This window comes from Diabrotica virgifera, chromosome 3 (assembly GCF_917563875.1).
Source record: "Diabrotica virgifera virgifera chromosome 3, PGI_DIABVI_V3a".
In the NCBI taxonomy this organism is placed as follows: domain Eukaryota; kingdom Metazoa; phylum Arthropoda; class Insecta; order Coleoptera; family Chrysomelidae; genus Diabrotica; species Diabrotica virgifera.
In genome coordinates, this window is record NC_065445.1 from 100,463,887 (window position 1) to 100,488,144 (window position 24,258).

At 31.0% G+C, this 24,258-nt stretch overlaps 2 protein-coding genes across 2 annotated transcripts in view; both read right to left on the reverse strand.

Moving 5' to 3' along the window:
* Window positions 1-24,258, reverse strand: part of LOC114342807 (dynein beta chain, ciliary) — a 399,165-nt gene that overhangs the window by 226,045 nt on the left and 148,862 nt on the right. The window lies entirely within an intron of this gene.
* Window positions 3,233-11,833, reverse strand: LOC126881222 (dynein regulatory complex subunit 4). The gene is made up of 2 exons (XM_050645358.1): window positions 10,725-11,833; window positions 3,233-3,656 (listed from the first exon to the last, which is right to left on the reverse strand). Exons 1-2 carry the CDS (start codon window positions 11,785-11,787, stop codon window positions 3,307-3,309), a joined length of 1,413 nt encoding a protein of 470 aa, XP_050501315.1. The 5' UTR covers window positions 11,788-11,833; the 3' UTR covers window positions 3,233-3,306.

A 24,258-nucleotide genomic window follows, 5' to 3' on the forward strand; every position in this document is an offset into this window, starting at 1 on the left:
TTTTCCTTCGCATTGCAGCCGAATAAAAATGGTACACATTTTTATTATTTTATTTTCGTATTACTCAGTAGAGTAACTATGGTGCATCTTTCAGTTCCTAGCCGGCTGCAGACGGGGGATTTGAATTGCAAGGTTTAGAATTCCTTCCCTATCGTCTTTACTGCAGCATCCATATGACTTGCAAATTGTAGAAGTCTTGGAGGCGTATACATGGGGATGTACCAGTAAGTTTTCAATTTAAAAATCTTTTAGTGATTTTTGATATTTTTCAATATTAATTATTTGCTATTAGGATTGAAAACTTGCTTCGTATTTTTACGGCCAGATGGCGCTAGCCACCCATTACCATCACTTTGGCTGCAATATTTGGGAAAACCTTTCGATGCAATTTGATTGGATTAAGGAGAACAGTGCCTACGTTCCTTCTGATGACGCTCCAATAAGAGCAGAAAACTGCAGTTAAAGGGACTGGCTGCACTCCTTATTCTAATTAAAAAGTAAGATTGTTTTTCCTTCGTATTGCAGCCGAATAAAAATGGTACACATTTTTATTATTTTATTTTCGTATTACTCAGTAGAGTAACTAGGGTGCATCTTTCAGTTCCTAGCCGGCTGCAGACGGGGGATTTGAATTGCATGGTTTAGAATTCCTTCCCTATCGTCTTTACTGCAGCATCCATATGACTTGCAAATTGTAGAAGTCTTGGAGGCGTATACATGGGGATGTACCAGTAAGTTTTCAATTTAAAAATCTTTTAGTGATTTTTGATATTTTTCAATATTAATTATTTGCTATTAGGATTGAAAACTTGCTTCGTATTTTTACGGCCAGATGGCGCTAGCCACCCATTACCATCACTTTGGCTGCAATATTTGGGAAAACCTTTCGATGCAATTTGATTGGATTAAGGAGAACAGTGCCTACGTTCCTTCTGATGACGCTCCAATAAGAGCAGAAAACTGCAGTTAAAGGGACTGGCTGCACTCCTTATTCTAATTAAAAAGTAAGATTGTTTTTCCTTCGTATTGCAGCCGAATAAAAATGGTACACATTTTTATTATTGTATAGGGAATGCTTAAGAAATAAAAAAGTACCAAAAAATATCATTTCATTACAATACTAAAATACAGGGTGTTCCATTTAAGAAAACTCAGAAAATACTCATTCCGAGTTTCGACCAACCCTGTATACTAAAATTAAAAATTTAGCTATACTAATGAGTCTTAACAATAGTAGACTATTTAAAAAATAATTTGAAGGTAAGCAAAGTTTTAGTTGTCAAACTACTACAATTCTACAGGGTGTGAATATTGCTACGACATTAATAAAAAAAAAAGTAATTATCTTTTAAAATACCCTGTATAACATTACAAATCCTCATATTTTAAGAAAGAAGACATCGAAGAGAATCCAGAAATGTAAAAATATACGGGGTGTCCCATTAAAAAAACGAAGTTATAAGCAACTTCCGGTATAACCGGAAGTTGCAAAGAGATGAAAATATTTTCATTTAATAGATCATCCTTCAAAACCCCTGTATTCCAATTTTCATGATTCTGCTGCCTTTAGTTCTCGAGATATTTCTAATAGGCCAGTTATCTGCCTCACCCTGTATATATGGATATGTAAACATTACTAGAATGTCATTCTACTTGAAAATGTCATCATTAACTTAAAGAGATGGCTTCTGAATGTTCTTGCATAACTGTTATTTGTATAATTGCAAATTATTAATTCAGTTAATAAATGTGAAAATTCCACACCTGTAATTTTGAACCAATCAAAATACGTTATTTTGACAGATCACCATGACAACCGAGGTATTTTATCGGAAATTTTTTGCTTGTGGGGTACCCAACAGCGAATTATAGTGGAAATTTTTTGACGTTTACAATAACAGAACATTTTTGACAGACTGGTTTTTATTTGTTTACATAATTTAGTTTTGATTCATTTTCTATCACTTGTAGTTACTCAAAACTTATGTAAAATTGAAGAATATACTATTTTCTATCTTGAAATGGTATTCCCATGCAACTACAATGAGTAGAAATTACGAATTTGAAAGCCTAAATAATTGCTGACAAAGCTATTAATCTGTTCATGCAGCTTTGGATTTTCAAATGCAAATTTGGTGTGGAATTTTCTTACCGAATACCACGCGAAGTCAAATTAATATCCGGAAATTTTTTTTGATCATGAATATTTTTAGAAAATTTCCCTCGTCTGGGACTCGGGAAATTTTCAAAATATTCATGATCTCAAAAAAATTTCCGGAAATAATTTGACCTCTAGTGGTATTACTAGTGATAATTTTTTCACTAACTATGTATTCAGTGATTGTAATAATTTATATGTACAACAAAAACTAATACTCAATCGAGAAAAGAGGAAAAGTGTTAGTGATTTTTTAATAATATATTGTTACTATGCAACGCTTACAATTTTGAACATCTTTAACAACAAAATACTTGGATCACAGAATATATTATCCTGATGTATTATCTGCTGGGATCTTCCACAAATAATACACAATAAATAACTTTTTATTAAGTTCACGTCTTAAATCAATTATTTTTATCAAATACACTCTATTATAGGTATCAATATTATTTAATCAACAATTTAAAATATTCCCGATGCCATGTCAAATATTTAAAATTGTCACTGATTGTCACTGTCTGACTGACAATATACTGACAATATTCTATTCGATTGAGTGCGTTGTAAGACAAAGATAGATTTGGAAAATATTACCACGGACATTGTGTTTATTTTTTTCAAATCCTGAAAAAACCAATAAATATTTTTGAAAAATTTAAACGCAGAATGAAAGACTAAATTATTACCGAGGGCCGAAAGTCCCTTAGAATAAATAAAAAGTTTATTTTGAATGAGATATTTGAAATTAAAAATCACACTAAATTTTCTCTTAGTTTTTCACCCCTGTAACTTATTAAAATTAACATTATAGAAGTTCTCAGGGACTTTCCGCCCTCGCTAATAACGTAATCTTTCATTCTGCGTTTAAATTTTTCAAAAATACTTATTAGTTTTCTCAGGATTCGAAAAAAATGAATCCCCATTTGAATAGCATTGCAACTGAAAATACATACGTACCCATCCCCTTAAAGCTGCAATCTTCGAGCGCGTTTTTCCGTGCGCTGTTGATGCCTCTTAATAAATGGGAAATTGAAAAAAAAATATCAGGAAGATGTTTGTAAATGATTTTATTTATTTATGAATATAGTATGTTAAGTGAAAAATATAATATATAATATTTTAAATATGTCACGTACTGTAAATTAACGGTTTTCTGTAACTAATCCAGCTGGGCCTGTGGCAAGTCCTCCTTGTCCTTCTGGTATAATCCTTAAAGGAATAAAACCTAATTCTTGTTTAGGAATTCCATATTGTTGTAGTTTCTCCTCAAACGTTTCAAGAAGATCGTCGTGAGCTTTACAGACTCTAGCTAACTCGTATTGTAAATCGCTTATTGTGGCATTCTTTTTCGTTAAAATTTCTTCTAGCTTTTGGTTTGTCCGTTGAGGAGGAGTTTTTGTTGCCGCTTGTAGTTCTGCTATGACAATTTCTCGATGTTCTGCTACCTGAGTCAGAGTGCTAATACGTTTGTTTAAAAGTAAGTTCTTAACACCTGGAAAGAAAACAATACAAATCATTATTATATAGTAATTATATAATTATTTTAGTGGGGCAAAATTATGGAATAAATTTATTTTTTCGAGAATGGGAGATTTTGGAGAGAAATCCAGGTCGAGTTTTATTTTTAAGTTATGATTTTTTGGCATATATATCATACTAGTGACGTCATACATCTGGGTTTGATGACGTAAGCGATAGAAATAAGAGTAGGGGTCGTGTGACAATTCATTTGAAAGGATATATAATTATCTTTTCAGTAATATAAGCATTACCATACTAATTTATACAGGTGGCCAAAAAATAATTGTTGAATTAAGCTAATTCCCACAAAAAGAAGAATGTAATTTATTTAATTCAAAATATATTTTACTGCTGTCAGAAAACAAAAAAAAATATTTAAATGACAAATAGACATTGTTTTTCGCTTAAATTAGATGTTCAAACTGTCAAGAGGCAGGTGGGTGGCAGCTGTAACATTAAATTTAATCGATTATTTCATTCATATGAGATTCTGACCAATAGAAAGCTACAGAAATCTGAATTAAATCGATAATTTTTGATAATCTCCCGTCGTTAAGTATATTACGTCAGATGCCCTTCGTTGCTACGAAAAAATACATTCAGTGACATTAATGACAATTAATGTTTTAAAAATTATAAAAGTGATGACTTTCAATCGTCAAATATTTATAAAAACTGCGTGTTTAATGGTACTTACATAAATAAATTACAATAAAATTTTGGTTTTGAACAGTTTTATTCATGAAATAATCGCAACAAATTGCACTCGACCTCTGACATTAATATAGAATTTTTGCTCTCGTGACACTTTGACATAATTTCACTCGCCTTCGGCTCGTGAAATTAAAACTGTCAAAGTGTCACTCGGGAAAAATTAAATAATTTCAGAACTCTTGTGCAATTACTACTGATTATTTTTTAATAAGACAATGACGTCGACTTTGCAAAGTAACAAGACACTTACTCAACACACACTACACATTACACCTGACTTAGTGATAAGTTATACAATTACGTGGTTAAAGGTTCTAGTTCTAAACCAAGGCCAGAATCAGAGAAAAAAAAATTTATTGATTTTAACTTCAATTCACGCCAATCGTATAGTAAGATATTTGATCACGTGTTTAATTCTGTCAAATCAGATTAAAATTATACTGAGAATTAATATCTACTGTAGAAAATTACCGATAGAATTTTTTTAAGTAGATTGTTTCTGTTTAATGGCAACCACTTTCCTAGTTTTGACAACTGTCACCTTTAAGAAAATATCCATAATATACGTATTAAAAAATAATCTTATAGGGGAGTGCATATAGATTTTCACTTCGGAAAAAATCAAACAAGATAGAACTTTTTGTAATTTCATTAAGAAATGTTTAATAAACAAATTATCATAAAGTGGGTGCACTCGAGAAGTGGGTGCTTCATTTTTTATTAAACAAATGAACTACTAAGTTTGATGTTTTTTTAAATAACTCCGAAAATATAAATTTTAGAACAAAACTGACTTGAACTTGAAAAATTCAGAAAATTTTACAAAAAAAACCTAATATAAAGAATTTTCTAAAATTAAATCTGTATCTTCTATAATTTTTTATTTATAACGCTAAAGTCACCCTTCTCACAAACATACAAACAAATTTTACAAATTGAACCTAAAAGAAGAATAATTAAGCTATCTTATGGCTATAATAAAAAGAAATAAAATTTATGGGTGTAAGTACGGTGGGGGCGGAAAGTTAGTCTTACATGAATTTTGTTTAAAAATGATTTAAACATGTGTAACTAATACAATTTTTCTTATAAAACCCTCAATTTTGCAAAACTTACCTTTCAAGCATCGTACTAAATGATGTTTGATTCAAAAAAATCTCAAAAATTTAATTCAAATGATATGACGTCTTAAAAAATGTAATTTTTGAAACATTCGTAGTTTTGTAGAATTACCACCAATTTAAGACGGTATTACTCAAGTTTGAACAGATCTATTACAGTTTTATGAGTGCTTTTTTAAAGCTTAGGATGTAGTCTTTAAAATTCAATAAATTATTTTACTTTAGAAATGAAATAGACTATTTCTTTTTCAGAAAATTAAGAAAGATAACAAAAATGTAATACAAAAACCGAAAATTACCAGCTAAAAAATGTTTATATAAAGTGATCAAAACTTTTTTCTGTAAAACTTAGCTAAAATACATTTAATAATAAACTTCAACAGTAATAAATATTCAGCAAAAAATTTTTTTTAGCTCTTATACAGTATGTTTGCGTAACTTGGAACCTATTGATAACTTTTTTATTAGCAGTTTTACGAAAAAAACTTATTCTTTATAAAATACTCTGTATCGTATATAATCTAAGATGCAATTATCAAATATCAAATTTAATGAATTTTATATGAGGTATGTCAAAAAATATGAATTTCACTCAAGAGTAAAGTATCGTTAAATTTCACAATATCGAAAATTGTTATAAAGAAAAGTTGTTTGGATTTAAAAAATTTGTTTTAGTGTTCAATTACATCCTTCTAGTTAGAATATTGTGAATAATAAAGGCACTTAACTCTTAAGAAATATTAATATTTTTTACATACCTCGTATAAAATTAAAAAAGTTTAATATCTGATGGTTGTATTTTAGATTTTAGACCAGGGAGAGAATTTTATGAAGAATAGCTTTTTCGTAAAAGTGCTAATAAAATAGTTATCATAATTGTAATAAAATGATGATAAGTATCCGTAATTTGAGAAAAAATTGAGAAATTTTTTTGATTAGAATAATGTAACTGAATATACACATAGTTTTTAATTTCAAACAACTTTTCATAATAGCATTTTTTGATATTCTGAAATATAAAGGTACTTTACTTTTTAACGAAATTCATATTTTTAACATAACTCGTATAAAATTGATAAAATTTGATATCTGATGGTTGAGTTTTAGATTTTTGACTATCCAGAGCATTTTATGAAAAATAACTTTTTTTCGTAAAATTGATAATAAAAAAGTTTTCCATGTGGTTCCTAGCTATGCAGACATACTGTATGAGCTTCTGTATAAGAATTTTAAAATTGCAATGCCATATTCGGATTCAGTATAATCAAAAACAAAATAGAAACATTGCTATTTGATTAAAGTAAAATGATGAATTTAACGATATTTTTAAAATTATCAATACAAAACAATTGTTATTGTTTAAACAATTAATAAACAATTAGCGGCCAAATCCGCAAGTAGAATTTTTTACTTTAACATGTATATAAACTAACAAAAAAAGTTTTAGGAAAATATAAGCTTGTTTGAATTTTTCCAAAACAATGCATGTTTTCGTTCTAATTCCACTCCCCTATTACGAATATCACACGACAGTAAGAATAAATGAGAAAATAATGCTTCATTTTTGCTCAAATTTGTTGTCATTGGGCAATAGCCACTCGAGCCCTGCGGGCTCTCGTGTCAGACAACAAATTTTCGAAAAACTGTCGCATTATTTTCAATTTATTCTCACTCTCTTGTGATATTATACCCGAAAATAAATGTTTATTTGTTAAATAATCATTTTTTTTCTATTTTCCAACAGCAGTAAAAAGTATTGTGAATCAGATAAACTACATACATTCTTCTTTTTATGTGAATTAATTTAATTCAAAAATTAATTTTTTGGCCACCCTGCATAAATAATTATGGTATTCTTTTTCTCATGATCACCTTTCAGTGCGTCACAGTTTTTCGATTTCTCTCTAACGCATCAAATTGTATGTGACAGAAAAAAAGGCACGTCTGTGAATACTTTGGTAATTATTCTAGTTTGGTGATTATTTTAGTTGTCGATAGATGGCGCCATAATCAAAAAAGAATTATTTATTAAATAAAATAATACTATTATCAATATAATCTGTACAATTTATAAGACTATACAAATGAAAGAAAATACCATTTTATAAATGCAATAGACACAATTGATTTGGTTTTATTCCAAATTTGAAAATAAAATTTGACAACTGTCAGATTTAACCAAAAAGTCACGTTAGAATAAATGTCATAAATGTGTATTATCACGGACTTACCTTTTTTTCTATAATTTGTGACGCACTGAAAAATGTTCATGAAAAGGAGAATAATGTTTATACTACTGTAAAAAGAATTGAATAACATTTCAAATGAACAATCACATGACCCCTATTCTCATTTAAAAAAATTATCGATTACGTCATCAGTCTCAGATGGATAACGTCACTAATATGATACGTATGTCAAAAAATTATAATTTAAAAATAAAAATCGACCTGTTTCAGGATTTCTCTTCCATTCTCAAAAAAATAAATTTATACCATAATTTTGCCCCTCTTTTTATTTACAGAAATAGTAAAGCTATATTCTCGAAATAATCCAAAATTACAAAATTACCAAGCTAGGAAATTGTTTTCTAAAAATTATATTAAAAATTTTATACCTATCTTAAAAGTGATTTCTGAAATGGAACTAAAAACTTATTTAATAAATAAAATACCACAAGGAAATAGGAAATTAAGACTAGAATAAGATTATACCACTAGCAGAAGAGTAACAATTAAGACTATCATTTAAGATAGTAGATACATCCCATTTGCTGACAATGAGGATATAGATAAAGGCAAATATCCCAGTAAATGAACGGGAAATACGGTGATACCGTGTTTTTATAACACTAAAAATGGTGCCCTTCCAATGGTTTCCTTTTGGTGCTGTTTTATGCACTATTAGATTGAAAACTTAGTTTTGGCTAGCAGTTTCCGCTAGGGCATCCCTGCCATTTCGTTCGTTGCAATTCGTAGCTGCACGTCGGGGTTTGTCCTGGTTGGGTCAGAGAGAGCGAGAGCAGCATATGTGCCTCCTGATAAGAAACTAATAAGATTCGAAACCGGTAGAGGTGCTTGCAGCACTCTCTGATTGAACTAGAATATGACGCGGCTGTAGTTTCTTGTTGCAACGAAATTGAAAATGGTTATTCATTTTTTGATTTACATGTTTACTCTGATTGGAGTACGAAGGGAACCATTCTCGTTGGAACTTTACCGCGCTGAACAGATGGGACGTGAATTATAAATTGTAAAATTCCCTCATCTTCCTTAGTCTCAGCATCCGTTATGGCTTGCAAATTGTAGAAGCCTCGGAGGTGTAACCAGAGAGTGTTCTCATTGTTTTCAATCTGGTAAGATGTAGAGCAACATTTTTGGTGTTTTTTTATGTACTATTAGATTGAAAACTTAGTCTTTTGCTAGCAGTTGCCGCTAGGGCATCCCTGCCATTTCGTTCGTTGCAATTCGTGACTGCACGTCGGGGTTTGTCCTGGTTGAGTCAGAGAGATCAGAATATGTGCCTCCTGTTAAGAGACTAATAAGTTTCGAAACCGGTAGAGGTGCTTGCAGCACTCTCTGATTGAACTAGAATATGACGCGGCTGTAGTTTCGTGTTGCAACGAAATTGAAAATGGCTATTCATTTTTAATCTATTAAAGTAAAGATGATTTACAACGTATTGCATTAATTTAATATAATAAGATATCTAGGCATCACACTATCTAGCTACGGAAAGCTCGAAACAGAAGTGGAAGATCAAGTGAATAAATCAAACAACTGAATGAAACAATATGGTGAAATAAAAATATCGGGAAATAATGAAAGGCAGAATTTACAAAACAGTGAGCAGACCAATAATGACATACGCGGCAGGAATGAAAACCTATAGAGAAACCGATGGTAAGACATTAGAGGACAGAGTTATAAGCACAGATATACGACGAAGATGCAAAGTGTGGAAGAGTGGAATGAAAAGATCATATAAGCCGAATGACAACAAATTGAGTAGTAGAGAAAACAAGAGACTGTTTCCCAATAGGAAGATGATCAGTGGGAAGACCACGAAAACGATGTAACGACAACTTATAGTGAAGACACATTGAAAAAAGAAGAAAAAGAAGAAGAAGAAATTCGACTGTCCACCTGTCCACTCACTTTTGTTTATATTTCGCTTGGTGTAGATGATTTGGATCGAGAAACTTGGATTAAGGGTTTTCACCAACGAACTGTCAACACTGATGGGATGGCCCCGTCCCATTCAAGCAGTGAAGCGAGATTGCCTGCAACATACAAGAGAGAGGTCCTAGAGAGACAGAGAATTTGTCAGGTAAAATTTGCTACAACTACAACCAGAGTCGCCAGAGGTGATTTTATAAATCCCCCACTTAGAAACTGAAATTCCCTTAAATTGAAGCTCAAATCCCCCAAATTAAAATTTTTGCCGCATCTTAATAAATTAGTAGTCAAATGTAGAGAACAGTAAACAAAAATTATACTACTTATCAACAGAGGGCCCTGGAAATAATTCATAGGTCCTATCTTCTTCGATTATATATGAGAGTATAATATACAGTTCTATGTGTACATTCGCAAATTTAATTTCCCATGACCCCTTAAAATCTTCCATAATTTTCACCCCAGAAATCTCCCAAGCATTTCTGCTTAGAGAAGTTCTCCTATACGCTTTCAAATTACCCCAAAATTGTGGGAAAATACCCCAATCTGGCAACCCTGACGTACCTGACTAGCACTGTCAATTTGTTTGATTCCGAAAGATGGCGATTATCTTCCCTCCTTTACCTGAGTATCTCTATCTCATCCTGAAGTCATTAAATTCGATTCACGGCGATTCCAGTTGGTTTTCACAGTTTCGCACTGATCGCGACTTTCTTCTAAAGTTGCCAGAATTCTTGCCACAACAAAATTTATTGTCATTGCAATACAATAACGAGAATTACAAACAATGTGTAATTGAACGATAAAGTCACAGAAAAAAAAGCTATGTTGAGAAGAAGTTATTTTGGATATCGCTTATCGAAACAACAACACACATTTTGTTCCTACAACCGTTGCAACTGTTAACAACAACAAAAATACGAAAAATATAGGAATTTTTAAAATTATTTCAAATTACTGCGTGCCCTAATTATATCCCCTGCGGTGTACAATATTAACGGTTATAAATAAAAAATGGATACTTACTTGTTTTCTGTTGCACTTCCAATACCGCTTGAACAAATCTATTATGAAGTTCATCTCTCTCTTTCTGAAGTGTTTCAAATCTTAACTCCAATGCATCGTAAGACCATCTGAGATCATCCAAAGCTTTTATCTTTTGTGACAACATTAATTTCGTATTAGCTAAAGCTTGTTTATCTCTCTCATAATTTTCTAATTGTCTTTTATATTCTTTAATTTGAGCAAGTGCTGCGTTTAGAGGGTTAACGAGACGTTTGTTCTCTGCAGTTAAATCAGCAACTTGTTTGGTCATTCTTTCATTCTGCTTTCTTAGGATTTCCATTTGATCCTTAAGACTGCTAATCAGGGCAAGATTGTTTAAAGTAATATCATTGTAGTAGTTTTTCATTTCGTTAAAAGCTTTTTCATGGTGTTTAATGAGGTTAGAAATATGTTCGTTCTTTCTTTCTTCCACCTCTGATATTTCCATGTCATGCTTATTATTTAGATGGGCTCTTAAATCTGCGTACTTTTTTTCATATTTCATTTCCATTTCTTTGGCTCTAATTTCAAATTCGCTTCTAGCTTTACTAATTTCTTCACTGTTTTGAATTTTTAGGGATTTGATTTGTTCTTGGTTACTAAGTTCCTTTTCTCTCATTTGGGCTTTTAAATTTTTTTTATCTTCCAGAAGTTGCCGTTCTTGAACAGTATGTTCATCTTGTGCTTGCTTTAACGCTACCAGCGATTCAGCCTTGCATTCCGTTAAATTATTTTGATGCTCGTATTGAAGATGTTTTACTTTTTGTTTAAAAAATTTTAACTCTTCTTCATTCTTCTCAACACCTTCTTCTAGAGCCCTGTCTTTATTTCTTACTTGCGCTCGAGCTTCTTCAAGTTCGTTACGTGTAATCTCCCAAAATGTTCGGATTTTGTCCCTTTCCATTTGGAAAAAATTTCTTTCTTCCCTTTCTCTATCATTTTCTTCTTTTATTCTCTGCGCGAAAGCTTCTAATTGTTCTCTGGTCATAGAAGTTGTATCAACCCCATCAATAATTTTGGGTCCTCCGCCTTTTTTCGGAGGCATTTTTAAAATATTTTTTAGCTGGCGACAATAACATAAAAATTAAAATATAAACTGAAATATAGATTAAATGACATTGTTGCATAGCAACAGCCACCGTTGTGTAGGTGAAGTTTGATCGAAATAAAGCTCATGACAGAGCGGCATTTTTAAATATAAATTTTAATTCATATTTTGGAACATGGCGATTTTCAACTTAATCATATACCTATACGAGAAGCTTTATAAATATTTTATACAGTCGGAAAAATGAAAGAATACCCATGAACGAACATATAAAACACGCTGTATTTTCCTGTCACCATGTCACAAAGAAAATTGTCCAGTGCAAGTACATGTAACAATAATTATTACATGTACTTGCGCTGGCCAATTTTTTGTGTGACACGGTGACAGGAAAATACAGCGTGTTTTATATGATCGTTCATGGGTATTCTTTCATTTTTCCTACTGTATAGTATTTTTACTACAAAAGCGATATTAAGTAGGTCACAATTTTTGACGTAAGAGAACTGTCAAAACATTAGAATGTGACTTTATAAGAAAATAAAATACCTTGTAATATGGCATTATAATATATTATAGGCCAATCAAGTTAGGTTTTTTCCAGACATAACGGCAAAGACGAGGTTTGACAGTTGAAATGTGTAGTATGAGATATTAAAAAAAGACTACCATCTTGGGATTCATCAATTTTTTAGTGGAACATTTTTTAAATAAACAATCAAAACGTCAAACTTAGTTTTTTGCTCATAACTTAAAAACTTGTTTATTTAGAAATTTGACGTCCACAGATAACTTTTTCAGAAAAAAAAAAAGATACATCGAATGAGATACGCTAAATAAAAATCGGTTAATAAACAAAAAAGTTATTGCGAAACGGAAGACAAAATCACTGTTTTTGAATATTGTTAATAACAATTTTATTATTTATTAGAATATGTTTTAATATAACTAAAATTGAGGGTATTATGGTGTTTGAATGGTGTGCAAAAAATGGTCCAGATCTGTTAAATAGTTTTCGCAAAATTGAATTTGTTTATAAAATTTTTTGAAAAACGAGCTAATTTCTGAGGCTGGTCCAGTTAATATGGCTGAATGTATCTCAATAATCCGGAGCTCATATCCTTCGTTAAGATGTATACTAACAGCGTATGAAAAAAAAAGTAAAAAAAAATTACATATACGTACACAAAATTATTTGTTAATAAATAGCAGTTTTTAAGCTTATAAACAATTACAATAATTTCGTAGAAATTAGATCAAATTAAATGGCAATAAAAAATATGGAGAGCTGGTTAAAATACACAACTTGTAAAAAAAATTTCGGTCGTACGACCCTTGGGGTCTGAGATAGCTCCTTTTTTTGAAAAAAATCACTGTTACGTTAATTAACAACACTAAGATCTGAAATTAACCAATATTTTATAAGAAAAGTCAAAGTTTTTAACAAAGTTTTTAGCAAGAAAAAATGTTAAAAATTGTTTAAACAGTAGTGTTATAAACAAAAAGTATTTTCCGTTCCGACTAAAGTAAAAAATAGCGGGCGTAGTCGACTGACTGAATAGTGGGCGCGGTTGGCGACCGGCAGCAACTCCTAAAATTACGTTATACCGACCACAAAAATCAACTTTAAAGTGAATAACAAATTTTCGTCATTCCTTATGTTTTCGAGGTCTCCGAATGCGAATATGGAGTTTATTTTTTCTAGAATTAGTGGAACATGTTCAAAAATCAAATTTTATGCCAAAATGCGATAAATCAATTTTGATGATTTTTCAATTTTAACTCACTGTATTTTTGGTCACTGTAAATATTTCCTTTTGAAAATTTTACTGTGTTATCTTTGAAGCATTTAGATAACAATGAGGTTTGTCCAAAATAATTAAACACATTGAAAGAGAAGTTGTTAATTTTTAAACATTTTGTCGTCAGATTTCGTTAGTTTCATGCTTACTTAAAAAAGTTAAGTGACAAACTTTTTAGTTTATAATTTTAACTAACACAGAAAGAAAATATAATTCATGAAGAAGTTTTCCAAAAAAATTTAATTTAAAATATGCAATAGGAAAAATGTTATGTGACTTTATAGACGAGCGGCACACTGGCACACCCCAAAAAAGCTTATTTCTCGAGATACTGATACTAATTTTGGTAATAGGTAAGTAATTTATATTTTTGATGGTGCTGAAAACGAAAATTAGGGTTGTTTTGAATTTTACGTGGGGGTACATTATCAAAATCGCAACTTTATCCTAAAAATAAAAATCACGTTTTTTGCGTTTAACTTGCTACAACTCAGTTCCATTGTAATATTTTTTTCTGAAATTTTTATAGTATATATTTCTCACCATTCTGAAGACAATGGGACCTGCTTCAATATTTCTGTCTTGCTACAAAGAAAGTTATAAATTGTTTGAAGTAAAAGGTGCAGATTCTTGAATTGCAAAGTTTAATCGCAAAAGTTGAGTGACAAAATTTGAAATTTAGCTGTTCAATTAATTTTATGTTAAAACCTAGAGTACAGAGAACAAAATGTTTTATAGAAAAAAGGTGGTGTAACTTTTAATTTTAAGAAAAACGTGATTTCATTTTTTTTTATTTTTAGGGTAAAATTTCGATTTTGACAATGTTTCCCCATCTAAAATTCAAAATAAAACTCATTTTCGTTTTCAGCACCATGAAAAACATAAAGTAAGACCAAAATTAGCCATTCACCACAGTGTGGTTGATATCTCGAGAAATGAGAGTTTTTTTTTGGGGAGTACCACTCGTCTATAAGGTCGCGTAACTTTTTTTCTGTTGCATATTTTGACTTGAAATTTTCCAGAAAACTTCTTCAGGACCTATGTTTTAATGCTGCGTTGATTAAAATTATAAACTAAACAGTTTGTCACCCAACTTTTATAAGTTAACAGAAAACTAATGAAAAAATTGTTTAAATAATTTTCCGGCCGCGGTAGCTCTTGGTACCCTTTGGATTTGTTATAAGGAACTTTTTTTTGAGTAAGTTTGTGCAAAAAATAAGAATCGGAATAATTTACCTAACGGGGTCGACGAAACAGCCTGGACTACACACGGATTCAAAATAGAGAATAAAAAATGGCCTATACCTACCAATCGGGTTCTACTGTACCAAGTTTACTATTTTTTTTATCTATCGTACCACATTAAAATAATAATGTTTATCTTATTTTCATTGCAAAATTATCCAAAACAAAGCAGCTAATGGGATGTATAAACCTTTTTTAAGTGGCCTTTTTATTGTCATTTTTTAAATTTATTTATTTAAAATATAATTTTACTAAATAAATGTGCAAGATAATAATATTAATAAAATGCAAGTTTATACCAAAATATATAAATATAATATTAAGCTTCAAATCCGGTATACTGTCAATATTAAAAATGGGCTGCAACGGTCTAGCGCTAGCGAATGGTAGTCCGCGAATTTATTGTCATTCGGCTACGCCCATTATTTTTTTTACTTTAGTCGCAACGCAAAATACTTTTTGTTTATAACACTACCGTTTTAACAATTTTTAACATTTTTTTTTGCTAAAAACTTTGTTAAAAACTTTGACTTTTCTTATAAAATATTGGTTAATTTCAGATCTTAGTGTTGTTAATTAACGTAACAGTGATTTTTTCAGAAAAAGGGGCATTTTTTCAAAACAACCCTAATTTTCGTTTTCAGCACCATCAAAAATATAAAGTATTACCAAAATTAATATCAGTATCTCGAGAAATAAGCTTTTTTTGGGGTGTGCCAGTGTGCCGCTCGTCTATAAAGTCACATAACATTTTTCCTATTGCATATTTTAAATTAAATTTTTTTGGAAAACTTCTTCATGAATTATATTTTATTTCTGTGTTAGTTAAAATTATAAACTTAAAAGTTTGTCACTTAACTTTTTTAAGTAAGCATGAAACTAACGAAATCTGACGACAAAATGTTTAAAAATTAACAACTTCTCTTTTAATGTGTTTAATTATTTTGGACAAATCTCATTGTTATCTAAATGCTTCAAAGATAGCACAGTAAAATTTTCAAAAGGAAATATTTACAGCGACCAAAAATACAGTGAGTTAAAATTGAAAAATCATCAAAATTGATTTATCGCATTTTGGCATATAATTTGATTTTTGAACATGTTCCACTAATTCTAGAAAAAAATAAACTCCATATTCGGATTCGGAGACCTCGAAAACATAAGGAATGACGAAAATTTGTTATTCACTTTAAAGTTGATTTTTGTGGTCGGTATAACGTAATTTTAGGAGTTGCTGCCGGTCGCCAACCGCGCCCAATATTCAGTCAGTCGACTACGCCCGCTATTTTTTACTTTAGTCGGAACGCAAAATACTTTTTTTATAACTTCTTCTTTCTTCTTCAGGTGCCATCTCCGCTACGGAGGTTGGCAATCATCATAGCTATTTTAATTTTTGATGCAGTAGCTCTAAATAGTTGTTTCGAGCTGCATCCAAACCACTCTCTCAGGTTCTTCAACCATGAAATTCGTCTTCTTCCGATGCTTCTTCTGCCATCTATCTTTCCTTGCATTATGAGTCGTAGGATGCCATACTTCTCGCCCCGCATCACATGTCCGAGATACTGTAGCTTCTTTTCTTTAATTGTAAGTTCAACTTCCTTTTCTTTACCTATTCTTCTCAGTACTTCATTGTTTGTAACTCTATCTACCCAGGAAACCCTCATAATTTTTCTATAGGTCCACATTTCAAAGGCGTTAAGTCGTCTTATTGTCTCTACATTTAACGTCCATGATTCCACTCCATAGTATAGAACACTGTAGACGTAACATTTTGTTAGGCGTACTTTAAGAGCTAATGTTAAATCTCTGCTACATAGGACCTTTTTTATAACACTACTGTTTAAACAATTTTTAACATTTTTTCTTGCTAAAAACTTTGTTAAAACCTTTGACTTTTCTTATAAAATATTGGTTAATTTCAGATCTTAGTGTTGTTAACTAACGTAACAGTGATTTTTTCAAAAAAAGGGGCTATCTCAGACCCCAAGGGTCGTACGACCTAAATTTTTTTTTTTAGAAGTTGTGTATTTTAACCAGCTTTCCGTATTTTTTATTGCCATTTAGTTTGATCTAATTTCTACGAAATTATTGTAATTGTTTATAAGCTTAAAAACTGCTATTTATTAACAAATAACTTTGTGTACGTATATGTATTTTTTCTTTACTTTTTTTTTTCATAGGCTGTTAGTATACATCTTAACGAAGGAAATGAGCTCCGGATTATTGAGATACATTCAGATATATTAACTGGACCAGCCTCAGAAATTAGCTCGTTTTTCAAAAAAATTTATAAACAAATTCAATTTTGCGAAAACTGTTAAACAGATCTGGACCATTTTTTGCACACCATTCAAACACCGTAATGCCCTCAAGTTTAGGTATATTTAAACATATTCTAATAAACAATAAAATTGTTATTAACAATATTAAAAAACAATGATTTTGTCGTCTGTTTTGCAATAACTTTTTTGTTTATTAACCGATTTTCATTTAGCGTATCTCATTCGATGTATCTTTTTATTCTAAAAAAGTTACCTGTGAACGTCAAATCTCTAAATATACAAGTTTTTAAGTTATGAGCACAAAACTAAGTTTGACGTTTTGATTGTTTATTTAAAAATTGTTCCACTAAAAAATTGATGAATCCCAAGATGGTAGCCCTTTTGTAATATCTCATACTACACATTTCAACTGTCAAACCTCGTCTTTTCAATTATGTCGAAAAACGGCATATTTTTTACTAACTTGATTGGTCTATTATAATACATGCAATAAACTAATATTTAGATATTATTTACTAATTTATTTCAAATTTATCTTATTGTGTTCATGTTTTAATCAAATTAGCGCGATTATTTTATTCATAGGAGATTCTGACCAATAGAAAGCTACAGAAATCTAAATTAAATTGATAATTTTTGATTTTTTCATTCATAGGAGATTCTGACCAATAGAAAGCTACATAAATCTAAATTAAATCGAATATTTTTTGATGATTTTAACTTCCAATCGTATAGTAAGATATTTGATCACGTGTTTAATTCTGTCCAATCAGATTAAAATTATACTGATTATTTCATTCATAGGAGATTCTGACCAAAATAGAAAGCTACAGAAATGCAAATTAAGGTGATAATTTTTGATAATATCCCGTCGTTAAGCATATTATGTCAGATGCCCTTCGTTGCTACGAAAAAATACATTCAGTGACATTATATTAGTACAAATGTGCTCACAAAAAAAATTACAGCCCTTTGAAGTTACAAAATGAAAATCGATATTTTCAATATATCGAAAACTATTAGAGATTTTTTATTGAAGATGGACATGTATAATTCTTATGTCAGGAACATCTTAAAACAAAATTATAGTGAAATTTGTCCACCCCATAAAAAATTTATGGGGATTTTGTTCCCTTAAACCCCCCAAACTTTTGTGTACGTTCCAATTAATTCATTATTGTGGTACCATTAGTTAAACACAACGTTTTTAAAACTTTTTTGCCTCTTAGTATTTTTTCGATAAGCCAGTTTTTATTGAGATGCGGCTTCTTTTTCAATATATTTACGTAAAAATTTTATGGGGGTTTTGTTCCTTTAAACCCCCCTAATGTTTGTGTCCGTTTCAATTAAACTATTATTGTGGTACCATTAGTTAAACACAGTGTTTTTAAAACTTTTGTCTCTTAGTCTTTTGTTCATAAGTCACCTTTTATCGAGATGTAGCTTCTTTTTCAAAATATACCTAAAAATGTAAATTATAAATAAATTTTCAGATTATTAACAGGTCTCTATAACTTAACCATATACAAATATGTGGTGGATTCGACAAATATTCAAAATATCTCGATAAACACTGGCTTATCGAAAAAGTACTAAGAGGCAAAAAAGTTTTAAAAATAATGTGTTTAACTAATAGTGCCACAATAATAATTTAATTGGAACATACACAAAAGTTTGGGGGGGGGGGGGTTTAAGGGAACAAAACCCCCATAAAATTTGTATGGGGTGCACAAATTTTACTTAATTTTTTTTTAAGATATTGCTGTCGTAAAAATGCCACATGTCAATTTTCAATAAAAAATCTCTGAGAGTTTTCGATATATGAAAAAAAATCGATTTTCATTTTGTAACTTCAAAGGGCTGTAACTTTTTTTGTGTGCACTATTGTATATAGGTAAGTGAGGTTCAATCAACCTATTTTTTACCCCAGAATCTGTGGTATAATTTATGACCAATCTTTTCGGGACACCCTGTATAATAAGTATACATAGATAGAATATCTTCTTTTTAAGAAATTGTCCATTATCTCCAAATGAGCAAGGTGTCGATTTGAAATATATGTATAATATACAGCCCATTACGCACCACCTTAAAAATTGAGCATTTTTGATGTCTCGAATTTCCTAAACCAGTTGTCCCATCTAAGTGATTTTTTTTATAATATTATAGCATAGGCTATAGGTTACCTCCTTAAGCTTGTCATGCACGGGGAGCAATATACTGTAATATATATTATATCACATCGCTCTCTATAATAATGAGTGAGCCTGCACACACGGAACCATTAGTTCCGTGTCTCCAGGCTCACTCATTACTATAGGGAGTGTATAATATACATAATATATTACAGTATAGCTCCCCGTTCATGACAAGCTTAAGGAGGTAACCTATAGCCTAGGCTATAATATTATAAAAAAAATCACTGAGACTGGACAACAGGTTTAGGAAATTCGAGACATCAAAAATGCATCATTTTTAAGGTGGTGCGTTAATTTCTTGGAGAAGTGTAATTGTAATTTAATGTAAATAATGTAATATCCAATAATTGTAATTTAATATAAGATGTAATATAAGTTCCTTAAAAAATGTATTTTTTATTTCCCACAATACATTCTCCACAGGTCTAAATATCGTCGCTAGATGTGCACCGAACGTCCTCTCAGGACGTTAGATGGACGTTCGGCAGCACGACATTGGACCAAACTGGGACGTCCTATGAAGGTCCAATTGACGTCCACCGAACGTCCCCTCGGACTTTAGGTGGACGTCTATTGGACGTTAGATGGACGTCCATTGGACGTTTGGCAACGAGGCATTTGGACCAAACTAGGACGTCCTGTTAAGGTCCAATTTACTTCCCCTAGGACGTCCGATTAAGGTCCAATTTACGTCCGATTAAGGTCCAATTTACGTTCGATTAACGTCCAATTTACGTCCGATTAAGGTCCAATTTAGGTCCCCTCGGACATTAGGTGGACGTCCATTGGACATTTGGCAATGTGGCTTTGGACCAAACTAGGACGTCCTGTTAAGGTCCAATTTACGTCCCCTAGGACGTCCGATTAAGGTCCAATTTACGTCCGATTAAGGTCCAATTTACGTCCCCTCGGACCTTAGATGGACGTCCAATGGACGTTCGGTAGCGCGACATTTGGACCAAAATAGGACGTATAAAGGACGTTCCTCGGACGAAAACGGACGTCCAAGGGACGTCCTTAACGTCCGTGAAGGACGTCCTATGGACGTTTGTTGGACGTCCTTGTGCTATTAGGGTAATGACAATTAATGTTTTAAAAATTATAAAATTGATGACTTTCAATCGTCATATTATATTTATAAAAACTGTGTGTTTAATGGTACTTTGCACTTACATAAATAAATAACAATTAAATTTTGGTTTTGAACAGTTTTATTCATGAAATAATCGCAACAAATTGCACACGATCTCTGAAATTAATATAGAATTTTTGCTCTCGTGACACTTTGACATAATTTCACTCGCCTTCGGCTCGTGAAATTAAAACTGTCAAAGTGTCACCGATAGAATTTTTTTAAGTAGATTGTTTCTGTTTAATGGCAACCAGTTTCCTAGTTTTGACAACTGTCACATTTAAGAAAATATCCATAATATACTTATTAAAAAATAATCTTACGAATATCACACGACTTTAAGACTTTAAGAAAATAATGCTTCATTATTACTCAAATTTGTTGTCATTGCGCAATAGCCACTCGAGCCCTGCGGGCTCACGTGTCTATTGCCAGACAACAAATTTTCGAAAAACTGTCGCGTTATTTTCAATTTATTCTCACTCTCTTGTGATATTATACCCGATAATTTTTGATAATTTCCCGTCGTCAAGTATATTACGTCAGATGCCCTTCGTTGCTACGAAAAAATTCATTTAGTGACATTAATGACAATTAATTTTTTAAAAATTATAAAAGTGATGACTTTCAACCGTCAAATTAATATTTATAACAACTGTGTGTTTAATTGTACTAATTTGTACTTACATAAATAAATTACAATAAAATTTTGGTGTGGAACAGTTGTATTCATGAAATAATCGCAACAAATTGCACTCGATCTCTAAAATTAATATAGAATTTTAGAGCTCTTTTGCAATTACTACTGATTATTTCATTCATAGGAGATTCTGACCAATAGTAAGCTACATAAATCTAAATTAAATCGATAATTTTTGATAATTTCCCGTCAAGTATATTACGTCAGATGCCCTTCGTTGCTACGAAAAAATAATTCAGTGACTTTAATGACAATTAATGTTTTAAAAATTATAAAAGTGATGACTTTCAACCGTAAAATATTTGTAACTGTGTGTTTAATTGTACTAATTTGTACTTACATACATAAATTACAATAAAATTTTGGTTTTTAACAGTTATATTCATGAAATAATCGCAACAAATTGCACTCGATCTCTAAAATTAATATAGAATTTTTTCCCTCGTGACACTTTGACATAATTTTTGAAATTAAAACTGTCAAAGTGTCACTCGGGAAAAATTCAATAATTTTAGAGCTCTTGTGCAATTACTACTGATAATTTCCCGTCGTCAAGTATATTACCTCAGATGCCCTTCTTTGCTACGAAAAAATACATTCAGTGACATTAATGACAATTAATGTTTTAAAAATTATAAAAGTGATGACTTTCAACCGTCAAAAATTTATAACAACTGTGTGTTTAATTGTACTAATTTGTACTTACATAAATAAATTACAATAAAATTTTGGGTTTGAACAGTTTTATTCATGAAATAATCGCAACAAATTGCACTCGATCTCTAAAATTAATATATAATTTTTTGTCCTCGTGACACTTTGACATAATTTCACTCGCCTTTGGCTCGTGAAATTAAAACTGTCAAAGTGTCACTCGGGAAAAATTCAATAATTTTAGAGCTCTTGTGCAATTACTACTGATAATTCGATGAAATAAAATTATTTTGACATAATATTTAAAAGTCAGATCAGTAGATAATAGGTTTGTTCTAGCATCAGTTTCAAACGGTGTGAAACCATCAGCGAATAGTGGACCAGCGCGAGTAGAGGAGATAGCACTGGTGACTGTATTATATTCTCTCACTGACTAACTGTTTGCTGACGCTTTCTGACTAGTTTGACTGTTTGCTAGAACAAACCTAATTACAATGGTTTTGATTCGTCGTCATGGAAACCAGTATCGTCGTCGTGGTAACCCATTATATTGAAAGTTTGGTTTTGACAACCTTGTCAAAGAATTAGTATTTTCACTTCTAAATAAAAATTAATATAACTCTATTTTTTGTGGCTTTTTTACAAACGTAAATAATATTGTTCCTAACTCATGCGGAAAGTGTCTTCCCCGCACTCGACTGCTTGCCCGAACTCCGATATCGCGTCGTTCGGGTCAACGGCAGTCTCGTGCGTGAATGAATCACTTTCCGCACTAGTTAGGAAAATAACTCTTACTGCTGTCAGAAAACAGAAATACAATGTTTATTTAACAAATTAACATTGCTTTCGCTTAAATTAAATGTTCAAACTGCGAAGAGCTACAAAATGTCGATCACATTCAAACTAAGCGAGATATTCTGCAAAAAAGTTGATGACTAATGTATTTTAAGAAGAAATGAGAAGTATATTTAACCCCTAATCCATCAGAATTTAAATACATCGTTTTCCTTCTACAATACTTTTTACTATAGTGTTATTTATATGCTCAAAAAATTGGACTGGATTAAAATAAATGGTTTTTGAAAAAAATAAGATCAAATTATGAAGCGCATTTTTAAATTTTCTTAAAAACCTTCCTTTTCCTCCATGTAACTCGAAAGAGATATGAAAAAAGATACCACACAAAAATGTAGGGCTTTTTCAGATAAAAATTTCCTTTTTATTTTTCATTACTGTATCTCTTATCATTTTCTAGTTTCATGGATTTCAAAAAGGAAGATTTTTAAGAAAATTAGAAATGCTCTCTATAATTTGATCTTTTTTTTCAAAAACCATTTTAAAGCCGTCCAACTTTTTGAACATAGAAATAACACTATAATAAAAGGTATTGTGGAAGGAAAACGATGTATTTACATTTTGGTGCATGGGGGTTAAAATTATTTCTCATTCTTTCTTAAAATACATTAGTTATCAATTTTGTTTACAGCATATATCGCTTAGATTTAATGTAATGGACCATTAATATAGCTCGTTTTAAAGGTATTTTCAAGCACTACAAACAGTATTAGTAGCATTATACACCTAAAATCTACCCTTTCTCTGTTATTTCAAGTTGAATACACCAATTTGAGAATGTACCAAAAAAAAAACAAACTGTTTTCACCTACCATATCTCTGTTTGTATTATAACTAGAAGATTTATGAAGGCAAGTGTCTTTTTGATTTTTTATAACCTACAAAAATGTTTAATATAGTTTTTTTAGTTAGATGCATGGTTTTTAAGTTACTCGCAAAAAACCGTTCGAAAAGGTATTATGTTTCAATGAAAATGGCCAATTTTCAACCACGAATATCTCAAAAACTATTGAGTTTTCAAAAAAAATATAGAACAGTTTTTGCTTAGAATTAGGTTCTCTAGCGAATTCCGTGGTAATTTTAACCAAAAAATGTTCCACCCCTAAGAAGGGGTGGGAACCACCCCCAAGATAAAAGCACACATCGGCATAGGGTACACTTTGAATTAGGAGATAAGTAGAGGCTAGGTCCAAAATTTCAATGAAATCCATGCAGTCGGATAGAATTCGGAGGTAACTAATATCCCTATTCTTGCTCCCATTGACTGGCGTATAGTGGTGTAGGGGGTGTTTGTGATAGTAAAGCAGTCAATAAAGTTGTACAAGTCTATGATGTTTGTGATAAAAACAGGACAAACTAAGTCTTCTTATCTTCTTGATGGAACAAATTAATGCTTTTTAAATGCATTCTTTTTTTTCGAATCCTGAGAAAACTAATAAGTATTTTTGAAAAATTTAAACGCAGAATGAAAGATTACATTATTTCCGAGGGCCGAAAGTACCTGAAAACTTCTATAATGTTTATTTTAATAAGTTACAGGGGTGAAAAAGAAGAGAAAATTTAGTGTGATTTTTAATTTCCGATATCTCATACAAAAGAA

What these genes read in the sequence shown, in the direction of transcription:
- LOC126881222 (XM_050645358.1), bottom strand. Translation starts at nt 11,787, where the DNA reads ATGCCTCCGAAAAAAGGCGGAGGACCCAAAATTATTGATGGGGTTGAT. An exon ending in GGAAGTGCAACAGAAAACAA is followed by an intron (nt 3,657 to 10,724) that starts GTAAGTATCCAT and finishes TTTTCTTTCCAG; the next exon opens with GTGTTAAGAACTTACTTTTA.